This window comes from Helianthus annuus, chromosome 17 (genome assembly GCF_002127325.2).
Source record: "Helianthus annuus cultivar XRQ/B chromosome 17, HanXRQr2.0-SUNRISE, whole genome shotgun sequence".
NCBI classification, from domain to species: Eukaryota; Viridiplantae; Streptophyta; class Magnoliopsida; order Asterales; family Asteraceae; genus Helianthus; species Helianthus annuus.
This window is the reverse complement of record NC_035449.2, coordinates 156,066,868-156,080,751: the sequence shown is the minus strand read 5'-3', so window position 1 is coordinate 156,080,751 and position 13,884 is coordinate 156,066,868. Positions and strand designations below refer to the sequence as shown.

At 43.0% G+C, this 13,884-nt stretch overlaps 1 protein-coding gene across 1 annotated transcript; it reads right to left on the bottom strand.

The window, feature by feature from the left end:
• Nucleotides 1–299: 299 nt before the first annotated feature.
• On the bottom strand, nucleotides 300–1,601 carry LOC110924955. The gene has a single exon (XM_022168928.1). It carries the CDS (start codon nucleotides 1,599–1,601, stop codon nucleotides 300–302), a length of 1,302 nt encoding a protein of 433 aa, XP_022024620.1.
• Between the last annotated feature and the right edge of the window lie 12,283 nt (nucleotides 1,602–13,884).

Genomic DNA, 13,884 nt, shown 5'->3' with positions numbered 1-13,884 from the left:
TCAACAACCACTATGATAAATTTTACCGCACCTGGTGCATCTGGAAAAGGTCCCACCACGTCATTTGCCCATTTTTGAAAAGGCCATGCGGTGGAGACGGGGACGAGGTTGTTCTTTGGGCGCAAAGTCTTTGGTGCGTGTCTCTGACAATTAAAACATTTGCGCAAGACTTTGACCGCGTCCAGGTGCATGCCAGGCCAGTAATACCTGGCGTTCATGATCTTGGCCACTAGCATGCGCGGGCCTGCGTGTATGCCACATATTCCGTCGTGTATCTCTCTGATAAGATATGTGGCATCCTAAGGGTTGACGCATCGTAGAAGTAGCCCCAGGTATGATTTGCGGTATAAAATACCGTCCCCCATCTGATAGTGGAACGCCTTGTATTGTAGTTTGCGTTCCTCTGCTTTGCTCTCGGGGGTAACACCTGATTGTAAATATGCGATGATTGTTGTCATCCAAGACGTTGTCCCGTATTGGATGACGTTGACTTGGCGCAGGGGTACTGAGGGATTTTGCAGGATCTCAATATGTATCTCTTTTGCCAGATGTTGGAAGCTGGTGGATGCGAGTTTTGAAAGTGCATCCGCGGGTTTGTTTTCACTCCTGTTGATATGTCGGATATTGAAGGACGTGAACTTGGATTTCAGTTGCATTGCTTGTTCGAGATAGAGGATCATGATATCTCCTTTCGCGGCATAGTCGCCGCGGATCTGCCCCGCAATTAGTAATGAGTCGACGTGTGCTTCCAAATGTTGGACGCCGAGCTTGACTGCCAAGCGTAGCCCTGCTAGCAAAGCCTCGTATTCTGCCTCGTTATTTGTACTCTTAAAATCGAGGCGGATGGCGTAGGTGAGCTCTTGACCATCAGGGCTTACGAGTCGCAGACCTGCACCCGCACCGTCTTCGTTGGACGCACCATTAGTATATAGTGCCCAAATGTCTGATGAGGATGGTGGAGGTATAGGGGTTTGTTCATCTTCGCATTCTTGAATGCGATTCGCCGGTACTTCCGCGGCGAAGTCAGCTAAGACTTGGCCTTTGATTGTTGGGCGTGGTTTGTAAACCAAAGTATTTGCGCCCAGTTTAATGGCCCATTTTGCTAGTCTTCCAGAGATTTCAGGCTTAGAGAGGATTTGCCCGATCCGGTAGTTGGTTAACACGGTGATGATGTGATTTGCAAAGTAACGGCGTAGCCGTCTGGATGCGTGTACCAGCGCGAGTACCAACTTCTCCATGATGGAGTATCTTGTCTTTGGATCATTTAGCATTTTGCTGACGTAATAGATTGGTGTTTGGACTCCTTCTCGTTCCACGATGAGCATCGCACCTACCGCGTTGTCCGCGGTTGATAGGTATAGGATGAGCGGTTCTTTCTTGCGTGGTGCAGTGAGCGTTGGGAGTTGGATCAAACACTCTTTCATCTCCCGGAAGGCGTTTTCTGCCTCTGCGGTCCACTGGAACTGTTCCTTTTTTAAGCAGTTCCGCAGAGTGCTGATAAAGGGGTAAGATTTAGCCACGTGGTTAGCTAGGAATCTATTCAAAGCGGCTAGCCGGCCGGCTAGTCGTTGCATTTCCTTTAGTGTAGAAGGTGATGGCATGCGCTCGATCGCCTGAACTTTTTCCGAGTTCACCTTGAATCCATCTTTTGTGACGATGAATCCAAGGAATTTGCCTTCTTCCATTCCAAATGAACATTTCCCTGGATTGAGCTTCATGTTGATGCTTCGCAGAGTTTGGAATGTTCTTTCGATATCTGTGAGCATGGTATCCTCTTCCATGCTCATGACGACTAGGTCGTCCATGTAGATTTCGACACTCTTGCCGATTTGACTACCAAAAGTGTCGTTCATCAGTTTTTGATAGCTTGCGCCCGCGTTACGCAACCCAAATGGCATTTTTGTGTAACAATAATTCCCCATAGGGGTGCGTAATGCCATTTTGTCTTCGTCCTCGATTGCCATCTGCACTTGGTGGTAGCCTTTATAACAATCAAGGAAACACTTCCATCGGAATGGGGCGAGGTTATCGACCTTTTCGTCGATCTCTGGAAGTGCGTAGCAGTCTTTGGGGCAGGCTTTATTGAGGTCTTTGTAGTCGACGCACATGCGCGAGCCCCCAGTAGCTTTTTCTACCATGACAGGGTTAGATAAACAAGTCTGGTATTTCACTTCCCACAGGATCCCTGCGGAGAGCAGTTCTTTGACCTGCTCGTCCATCGCCTCGTTCTTTGCGGATCCAAGGTGGCGTTGGCCTTGGATCACCGGCTCGATACCTGGTAGGGTATTCAAGAAATGTTGCGCGACTTCGCGTGACACCCCTGTCATGTCTGCGGGTGTCCACGTGAAAATATCTTGATTCCTGAAGAGGAGTTGCTTCAGGCGCGCCTTTGTGTTGTTAGAAAAGGCGTGGCCCAATGTCACCATCTGTTCTGGGTGTCTTGCTTAAAGAACCCATTTCTCTGGTTGGGTGTTGGGGGTAAACCTTGCTGTCTTGGTCGGACGTAGTTCGTCCGTAGATATAACTTCTCTGCGGGCATAAATTATGGCGACCCCCATCTCGGTTGGAAAACCGATGGCAGAGTGGGGGACAGACGTAATCATGTTAAAGTCGCCTTGGGACTCTCGCCCGAGAAGTACGTCATACCAGGAGGTGTGGGGTAAAACCATGAAGTTTACCTCCTTGTGTTGGTGCGTACATCTGTCGACTTCGTCTTGTATCGAGTCTTATACTAGAATGTATAGATCAGGGCACGTAGAACAAGAAAATGTCAAGTTTTGTGTTACATTTAGGCTGATTTTGCTCCAAATGGTAATTCCGCTCCAAATGTCATTTGGACTGATTTCGGGCGGAATCACATCATGCTAATTCCACTCCTGATGTGTTTGTGTCATTATGAGCGAAATCAAGTGACTATATATAGGTTACTTGGAGCGAAATCAGTAACAGAGCCTTGTATTCCATGCCGAACTGCTGTCGGTGTGAGGTTTGACTGTAAACAACGTCAGATCAATACAATCAGTGTTTAAAGTGAAGATTTAGCTGTTTCTACCTTTGTTTCTTGTTTTCCGCACCTGAAACGAAGTAAAACTCCTTTGAATGACTCATTTGGGTCAATCGCACGATCCTACAATTGGTATCAGAGCCAGTTGGAGGAGTTCTGCAGTTTACAGCCGAATTTTATTGAAATTTCTAGCTTCTACACCTTCTTTCATCATTTCAGGAAGTTTTATCGGTCAAAACCAGCTCAAATTTTCACAGACTGTTTAAAATTGGACATAGACAAACCCTTGAAAGTTTCATAGCTAAAATAGGACTAAAAATGGACCCCGAGTTGATTCCGCTCGAACTGACCATTCCTGATTTCGCTCAAGATAAGGGTTTGATTCCGCTCCAGAAGAAATTTTTGTGATTTCGCTCCAAAACTTCTTTCTGATTCCGCTCCAAGGCTACCTAATTTCAGATTTCGCTCAAAATGCTTGCTGATTTCGCTCCAGGGATACATTAAGTCTGATTTCGCTCCAAACTGCATTTGTTGATTCCACTCCAAACAACAAAGTCTGATTTCGCTCCTGTGAACATTGTGATTTCGCTCCAAGTGCACAACTTAGTGATTTCGCTCCTAAAGGGTTGTTTGCTATTTCGCTCCAAAGGTGTATTTAGGTTAATTCCGGTCGAAAGCTACTATTTTTGAAAAACGTGATAAGTAATCATGAGTGAAGAGTTCTATAACGCGTTCGCTTCATCCCCGACTACTCCGGCTTCCATTGCTCAGAATATGAATTTGAAAAACGAGACCGGAACGTTACAAAAGCCCCCGAAACTAATGAGCATAGAAGAGTATTACGGGTGGAAAGACAGATTTGAAAATTGGGTTCAGGCAAACCATTTGAGGTCATGGGAGTGCATTCTGAAGAAATATGTGCTACCACATACAGATTTGCAGGTTATCAAAGAGCTATCGGAGTTCAATGACAAAGAGCGTGATATGTACAAAGCTGAAAAGATGATGATCAGTCTACTTCAGCAAGCCATCAAAGAAGATATCTTCATATTGCTTCAGCACGACAAAACTTCAAAATCGATTTGGGATGCACTTAAAGTCAAGTTTGAGGGTAGTGAGAATATGATTAAAAGCAAGAAGGCACTGCTCAAGAAAGAGTTTGATCTATTCAGCAGTCTACCGGGTGAAGACACAAAGAAGTTAATTGAACATTACTGTCACTTAGTTAGATCCATTTCGATGCTGAGCATTACAAAAGATCGGGAAGACTGGGTAGACAAATTAGCAGACGCCTTACCACAAAAAGAATGGGGAACATACTTGATGATCTTGAAAAACACTGGGGTTCATGATGGGTTGACTATTTCTCAGTTCATCGAGAAGATTGAGAGTCAGGATTTGGAACAGCAGAAGATCGCAAGGATGAACAGTCCAAATGGTCAACATGATGTAAAGATGTACTACAAAGGCAGTGTTCCAGAAGCTGAGAGAAGTCCGAAAATACAAACTGCGTTTAGTGCTGGGGATTCAACGGAAAAAGTTGATCAGACTTCAAACAAAAGCAGCAGTGGATTTTCCTCATACCCAAGTGTTAATCCGAAAGATTCAACATCTAGTGTTCAGAATCAGAGTTCAAAAACTGGAAATGGTTGTGTGATCCAATGCAACATCGCTCTAAATCTTCCTGATGGTCAAAGTTTTTTCGGAAGAAATCGCGAAAGATCACATGGCGCTACTTGGTTCTGTGCTTCTCTCATATGAAGGTCTTGTTGCAAGTCGAATCGGGAATCATATGCTCACAAAGGAGGATTACGATCAGATAGACGCCAAAGAGATGGAACTAATGGATATCAAATGGTGTCTTGCTAGTGTCCTCAGAAGAGCTGAAAAGTTCAAGCTGATTACCGGGAGAAATGACTTTCTTGATGCACATGTTTCTACTTTAGGTTTTGACAAATCTAAAGTTACTTGTTTTTTGATGCAGGGAGAAAGGCCATTTCAAGAGAGAATGCAAGAACAGCGAAGCTAGTGGAGCTCAGAATCCGTTTGGAAGAGACGATTACTACCGGAAAGCCATATATCAGCAAGTTGGTCAACAACAACAGCAAGAACCACAGGTGGCTCATGGTAGAAGAATCGAGGATTCAAAAAGAGCGTGTTTGGTGGATTTTAACTGGAACAATTACATATCTCCTGAAAGCAAGGCATGCTTAGTCGATCAAGATGATGAAAGACTACCTGAAGGCTTTAGCTGGGATATGTTTGTTGATGAAAAGGGAGAATTCAAAGCGTTCATTGCTAAGATTGTTAAAGAACCAGATATGTTTGCAACATGGATGAAGTCTATTGGTGAGACTGTGAAGAATGTGGAGAAAGAGTTTGTTGCATCTGATGAAAGCTCAGAAAGTGCTGATGAAAACTCACAGAATGCAGATGAAAGTTTACATAGTGATGATAGTTCTGAAAAAGAAATTGTTTTTGATAAAACTCCATATGATACTGGTTCATCAGATGATAGTTCTGAAAAATCTATAGAGTTTGATCAGTCACCGACTGATGACAACAGTGATGATGAGGAAGAGAAACATAATTGCAAAATCTTATCTTTCTCCTGAAAGTTTTCATTTCTATTTTGCAGATCGCGTGGAAAAACTAAAGGAGAAACGAGCTGCAAAAGAACAACAAGAAATGAAAGTTGAAAGTGTTGTTCAGAATGAGAATGCTGAAAGTGTTGCTGAGGAGATGATTGAGATTGAGCAAGTGAAAGAAGAAGAAAAATTGTCCGAAGCTGAAAAAGTTGTCGAAATTGAGAAGATAATTGAAGTTGAAAAGATCATAGAATTTGAAAAGATTGTTGAAGTCGTCAAGCCATGTTCAAAATGTCGTGAACCATGCAAAGAATGTGCAGCCAAAGATGAAAAGCTGGCTGAGTATAAAAAGAACAAAGAGCAATTACTGTTCAATCTAAATTATGTAAAGGAATCTTACGATGTTTTGAACAGAACAGTGACTGGTCTTCAAAAGACAAACTCAGAAAGAGAAAACGCTTTGACAATGATGAATGCTGTAATGATGTCGAAGCAGAAAGCTATCAACTTCTACATCGAGGAGAGTGCAAAATGGAAGCAAGAGTTGGAAACAAAGAAGATTGAGAATGAGAGAATTAGACGTTTATTGCAAAGTTATTCTAGTTCGGATTATCTCATTGATAGAATTTACCCAACTGTTGCAGGTATGGAAGCTTTCCAAGATGAGAAGCAGAAGAAAAAGGATACTGGTAAGAAACCGACTGTTAGCTATAACAAGTGTCCGCCTCCAATCTGGGAAGGGTATTCTCCTAGAAAACCAAATGAGGAGCAGCTTGAAAAAGTAGTCAATATAAAGTTAAAAACCGATACAACTGATGAATTACCAGAAAACATTGACGTCACGTTTACCTCGTCTGACACTGATCATGAGTCTGAGTTAATCAAAAAGGTGGTCGATCAGGTGTTGGATACTGATGAGGAGTCTGAGTCAAAATCTGAATCTGGAGGGTCAAGTTCGTCAGTCAATGGTCCAAAGTCGTCAGTCAAAAAGGCTTACAGTAAAGAGTTTTTGTTATCAAAATTGAACTTGAATGATGAAACATTCGAAGTAGCATATACTTTGAATGATTCTGACAAGTTATACTCTGACAGGGAGTTTCCAATAAGAAGTGTTCGTTTTGACATGATTAAAAAGGTTTTCAAAATGACAGAAATTAATATTTCTGAAATAAAAGGTTTAAATCTTTCTGGAAAACCTAAAAAATACACTTCAAGAGTTCAACAACGTTTAAACAAGAAAACAGGTTACAGTTCTGGTTCTGGTTTTCAAAAGAAACCAAACCATAACGGTAAGCTCAAAAAGAAAGGTCTTGGTTATATTCCACCAGAAAATTATAAAAATGAGAAAAATTCTAAAACAAAAACATAATTTGTTTCAGGTGGAAGTGCTGAAGAAGAACAGAAGAAACCGTTCTGGAGACAATCGAACCAGGAGTTTCTTGCTGAGAAGAAAAGGAATGGAACTGGAGTGTTTCATCCAAGAGAGACTCGCACCTGTTTCAAATGCAATGAAGCTGGTCACATTGCATGGAATTGCCCGAAAAATACCAAGACAAAACAGGGAGTTTCTGAGAAATTGAAAGAAAAAGTTGTTGATGTTGAACCACCAACCGAAAAATTTAAAATTTTTGAAAACTCAACTTATGAGGTTGGTGAGTGTTCTAAAAAGAATGTTTATAAAAAGAAAGCAAAGGACAACCAAGTATGGGTTGTTAAGAAGTTTGATGAGAAAGTTGGCGATGAATCTGGTTCCACAAAGCCAGAAGAGCCACAGGTTGAAACAAAAGATTCAGTGAATGATGATGAATTTCCATCACTGAAATTTGAAGAAATTAAAAAGAAAGTTGGTAAGGTTGAAATCTCGGATCAGTTTTACTCCGAGAAAAATGAGTTTGATGTCGAGAAAACATTCAATGGGAATGTTAAGAAAATTTTTGGGAAAATGCTTGATGGTAAAGCAAAAGGGGTTAAAGACTTTTACGCAACTAAAAAGGCAACTTACAACCCTACTGGGCAAGAATTGAAAACCGTCAAGTCTGAAAAGACTTGTGTGGAAATTCTTTTCCCGTAAAACATCGGACTACGCCGGAGATCCCAAGTTTGTAATCGTGGATCAGGAATCGGCATTATTCTAGTTCTTGAATAGATTGTTTGAAAGATTTTGAATGAGTTTAAATTTTACAGGTTGAAGGACTACGCCGGAGCTTCCAGGTTGGTAAGTGAGAAGCAGGAATCGGCATCTTTGTTTGGTAAAATGACGTGTGTAGATGTTTGTTTCCTACACATGGTTCAGGTATTTGTGTTTTTACAATTGGTACAAAGGGCGCATACTTGCAAATGGTAAATCAGGGACATTAATTTGTACTTGATCTACTAAAAAGTGTTTGATGAACAATATGATGAACCATACCCCTAACTTACAAGTGAACCTAAAAAGTGTTTGATGAACAATATAATGAACCATACCCCTAACTTACAAGTGAACCTACAAGTGGTTATTACAAACTTATTTTCCGGAAAAATCATTTTGATTAAAACAAAACTTAAATGTTTTGAAATCATAATGAGAAAATAGTTTGTTGAAAGGGGGAGTTCTGATTGTTTATGCCTAAGTGGATGGCGAATTGATGTGATTCGATATCGGTTGTTGCTTTATTTGTACAGTTTGTTTTGAGTTTTTTTTTCTGTAATTTGGTCAAGAGCTTAGATAGTTGTCAAATTTCCTTTTAAATGTGTTTGCATTTTAGGGGGAGTAGAAAATTATTCAGAAAATCCAAAAACATTAGAAAATTTCAAAAAACGAAAAACATTATAAAATCAAAAATGAGTTTTGTTGTGAAAAGAGGAAATGATAGTTACATCAGTGGACTGTCACAACATGCTAAAGAAATGGAAAGTATAAATGTGATAAACAATCTCTCTGCGGATATGTCAGTAGGTTTTTACACATTTAGTAGATTGTGACGAGATATAAACACAAAAATTCAAACTTGCTTATTCTGTGGGTAACAATATCTTGGATATATAGGTAACCCCTGAAATCTTGTTTGAAAGGTCCCTTATTCTGAGATACTAGGTCTTTATGCTCAGTGATATTATCCCGGGACTTCTGTTGTATGGAAATACTGACCTAGTCCCCGTATAATACTTTCCGAAAATGCTTGAAAAAGCGCAGCCCTCAGCAAATTGATTAAACAATAAAATTGATAGTCATTGCTGTTGAAACAAAAGATCCTCTAAAGGGGACACACCAAAAAGTCGAAGCCGTCATCTCTCTGCGTATACGGAAGTATCGACCTGAGCTCTCACGACCCTCGCACCTAACCCCTTACAGATATCATCTGTGGTATACTCACCTGTAAGACTGAATATTGGGATCTGGATACGGGAGTATATTCAAGTAGTGGGATACACAGATAAGTTCAAGTGCTTAAGACATTAATATCGTATCTCGAAGCAATTGAACTTTGTGTGAAAATTTAAGTGGACCAATATACTGATAATCTAGGTGAATTGTTTAGAACTTAAAATGAATCAAGCTTAACGGTGTTGATGATATGTCTCAAAACTAATATGATCCTCTTACACAAACTCACAAAAATATTGTTTGTAAATATTTAATTTCTACATTTCTTTATTTCTACAATTGGTGTCTTTATTTTCTTTACATTTCAAAATCCAAAAAGATTTTCGGTGTATTTTAGCATAAACTTTTGAAAATTCAAAAAGATTTTTGACAACTGATGTTTGAAAGCTGATTTTCAAAATTTCGAGTGCTAAACATGATGAGCAAAATTTGAGGGGGAGTGTGTACTTTGAAATTAAATGTTTTCAAAATCTAATTTTTCAATTGGTTCATCAAAAATCTTTGTATGATCTGAGGGAGAGTCAGTGTTGGTGCATGTCTCTATAGTTGAAACATGAGAAATTTACTGTGAGGAAGAGACTATGCAGGTTAAGTATGAGCTGGGTTATCAATCCTGAGCAGAACTAGAGTCAAGTTTCGATCTTGGAACAATCTTCGGAAGAGCCAGGTCATTTCATTCTAAGAAGCTTTTGAGAGCCAGATTCAGATACCTTAGGACGCTGTGGAAAGAGCATGAGCCAGGTTTCGATTCTGTGGACAAAGTTTGAGCCAGGCTAGCGATCATGTACCAGTGAAAGCCAGACAACGATCCCGAAACTGATGATGCTGATGAACTAAAAGTATGCCAGCATATCGCAAGGGGGAGTCTGAAGACAATCTGAAGATGAGAAGAGAGAGTGAAGCCCAGAGACTGATCAAGGCTGAAGTTTGGGAAGACTCGACACTTACGACTCGTCAACATCTGAGGGGGAGTCTGTTGGTGCATACATCTGTCGACTTCGTCTTGTATCGAGTCTTAGACTAGAATGTATAGATCAGGGCACGTAGAGCAAGAAAATGTCAAGTTTTGTGTTACATTTAGGCTGATTTAGCTCCAAAAGATAATTCCGCTCCAAATGTCATTTGGACTGATTTCGGGCGGAATCACATCATGCTAATTCTGCTCCTGATGTGTTTGTGTCATTATGAGCGAAATCAGGTGACTATATATAGGTCACCTGGAGCGAAATCAGTAACAGAGCCTTGTATTCCATGCCGAAGTGCTGCCGGTGTGAGGTTTGATTGTAAACAACGTCAGATCAATACAATCAGTGTTTAAAGTGAAGATTTAGCTGTTTCTACCTTTGTTTCTTGTTTTCCGCACCTGAAACGAAGTAAAACTCCTCTGAACGACTCATTTGGGTCAATCGCACAATCCTACACCTTGATCCGCGTGTGCTTACCGTTGGTAAGGCGCACGGGGAAAGTAATTTGGCCCAGGGGGAACACCATTTCTTCAGCGAATCCAGCCAAAGGGTAATCTACCCGCTGCAATCGATCTTTATCCTCCTGATCGAATTGGTTGGAGCACTGCTCATAGATGATGTCAGAAGTACTGCCCGGGTCGATGAACAATCGCTTCGTGTAGTAGTGAGCTAGGTAGCCGGTGATTATGACGGCGCGTCTATCGCGCGGTCCGCCACGAAATTTGGGGAAAACGACCTATTCATCTTTCCAGTAGTTTTCCCCTCTTCTTGCCACCTTGCGCGGCCTTCCACGACCTCCATTAATCATGTGGGTTGAGGCCACATACATGGTCTTTTTGCCCGAGGAAGTGCCCTCGTCATTGGGGGTGATGCGCTTGGTTTGCTTCTGCGCTGTTGTCAACAGATGTTGCAGCTTCCCCTCTTTCAGGGCTCGTTCAATCTCTAATCGGAGACTGATGCAATTGTTGGTCGAGTGTCCTGAGTCCTTATGATACTCACAGTAAAGAGTGAGATCTTGGTTCTTTTTGGACTTCATTGGTTGGGCCGGTCGCAAGAACTGCGCGTCCGTCCGGAGGACTTCATTTGGCGACTTGTTGATCTCAGTCCAATTGCGGTCCCGAGATTCCTTCTTTGATGCCCGTTGTTCGCGTTGGGCATTGATCGTTGCCCTTGCGTCGGGCTGGTAAGCGCGCGGGACATAAGTATTGGAATCGTTGCCATGATTCCATTTGTCCCGGTTGCGCTTGTTGTTGCGCTTGGCGTCTTGGTGGGAAGATTGACCTTCCGCGTGGGGCTGTGCCTTGGCAGTGTGCGGTTTGAGAGGCCGCTGAGTTTGGGCGTACGTCTTGATCGCGGCCATGACGCCGTCCCACTTTTCTGGCAAGCCCTCCTTGCCTGAGATGGTCCTCACCATTTCATTGTCTTTGACGGCCAAGATGAAATGGTTATGGGCCATTTGATCTGTGATCCCACCGATCTCAAGGCATTCTTTATTGTAGCGGATAACGAAAGATTCCAAGCTTTCGTTTTCTCCACGCCAGATATTCATGACATCCATTAAATCACGTTTATGACGTCGTTGTTGGCTGAAGTGTGCAAGAAATTTTATTTGCAGTTGTTCAAATGAAGCCAGCGCTCCAACTGGCAAAGAATCAAACCAGGCCCTCGCTAATCCAGTGAGGGTCTGGGGGGAAAAATGGCACCATGTGGCCTCGTCCCATTTACCATTGCACCCAGCGCTAGTGAAAATGTTCATGTGGTCGTCCGGGTCGGATGAACCACTGTATTTCCCAATCGTGAGTGGGAGTTTAGTCGTTGTGACTTCGGCGTGGGCGATCTCCGGAACGAATTTGGAGTTTTCGGACACGGACGTAGGTAGTGCGGGGTTGAGTGGGAGGAATATAATTGTATCCTCCCGGTCGGCTATTGGCCGAGTGGGACTCCCCACAATACGTGTGGTCGTCTGGGTCAGTGCGATCGTGCCCCTCGTTGTGAGGTTGTGGCCCCAGACGGGTATGAATGCCAGAGCCGTGGTGAAGTGTTGATTGCCGCCGAGTTTCGCCATGCAGACCTAGGCGGCTTTGTATTGGACCCCTACGGCGGGATCCATATACAGAATCGTTCTCATCGATCGTGCGGACACTACAGTAGGAGGATCCGCGTTCTTCCACCCTATCCCAAGAAGCCGGGTTTATGGGTGCCCTACTCTCGTATTGCAAGATACGAGGCGCAGGTGTGTATGGTGCAGGGGTGGGTCCTCCATGTATTTGCGCCTCTTCGCAAGCTTTGTAGTAGGCTGCCGCAAGGGCAGTCTGTTGTTGGTGGAACCAGGTATGGAGGTCCATTCCTGGGGTTATCATAAGACCATACTGTGAAAAATCTGGCATGAATACTGGGGGAGAGCCCCCCTGTGCGGATGTGCCTTTGTGGCCTACTGGTTGTGCTGGGGTAACGTTCCCCGTAGTTGCCAGGTTTACGGGGTTGAGGTTATCGCTGGTAGGATTGTTTTGACGATCAGACATGATCTTCAAGAAAGAAAAAAGGATGTGGAAAAAAGTGCTAAAAGTAGCGGTGGGTGCCAATGATGAAACAGTGGTTAACCAAGAGAGGTTAATTCACTGGTCTCGTCAAGTAGGGTTAATCCCTTCTTTCCGAGGATCGGTGGCTGGACCATCAGCTGGGCTATCTCCTGCATAAGGAAAACACACCGTGACTCATAACAAGGAGGAAGGGGTGGGGGGTGCTCCTTGTTACCACTCTCCGGCGTGAAAATCAGTAATTTTCTTGTGAAGCAAAGTGTGTGATAGTAGTAGTTGTGAGAGAGTTGAGAAGCGATACCTCAAACCTGGTTTGGGTTGGGTATTTATAGCCGAGGAGTGAAGGAGGGTAGTTGAGTGGTCAGACTGACGACGCGCCGCCTTTATGCAGGTGTGTCAGGCTTGTCGGTTGTGGAGGTGAAGCCACGTGCTACTGCGGTGTCAATCTGTTGCTTACGTATGGGCTGACAGGTGACTGTCATTGGTGCCACTTGCACTGTGGTGTCAGTACCACTTGCCTCGTGGGCAGGATGCGGTGCCGCACCGCATCACTGCCTGCGGTAACTGCTGTTGTTTCCGCGTTCTCACTCTGGCGAAGACTGTGGGATGCGGTGCCATGCCGCATCGCCACTTGCGGTGACTGTTGCTGTTATCCAGATCCCTTGTCGTGACGAAAATGTTCATAGGATGCGGTGCCAGGCCGCATCGCTATGTGTACACCCATTTTCATACACAAGGTAAGTCTCTTCATCACTTGACCGATTGGATTCGATGGCTGTGTTTGCGCGTGCCCGCACGGACACAGATAAGTTCTTGCTGGTTGGGGTTTTTGATAAGGGTAATGGTCACTCGCGGTCATGCTGACGCAAGATCTGAAACCATACGCCTTCACATACTCATGATTGTGTTTGGTGTATCGATTAGCGAATTCGCATCTAATCGATTCATGTGGTACGTTGAATCACGTGTTCACTATTGAATCATTATGAAGGTGACATCACCAGTTTTTCTTATTCTTGTATAAATAAAGTGCTCTATTAATCTATCACTCCACACAATTCACTAAGTATACAATTCTTAGTGAGAGAAAGAGACTAAGAGCTTTTGGTGAGGGGTCATTCTAATTGCACTTCGTAATTCCAACTGAATAGAATTTGTGATAGACTTCATTCTTATCATTGTATGGTTTTGTGTAAATTGATCTATATACTTCCGTTGCTAAACTAGCTTATTGTTCGATAATTTACGAAACAAAAAATACACACAAGCACCACTCAGATGCTAACAATGTTCTTCTTTATCTAAGTGGGCAACCTTTGATTGATGATAGGATGGAGTAGGAGTGGACTAGAAGCACACGGTTTCTTTCTTGGATGTTGTTGATGTCCCTTGTGTTGGTGGTGTGTTGGTGGAAGTGTGGGGT

Coding starts and splice junctions, on each gene's coding strand:
- LOC110924955 (XM_022168928.1), bottom strand. CDS start 1,601: ATGCCATCACCTTCTACACTAAAGGAAATGCAACGACTAGCCGGCCGG.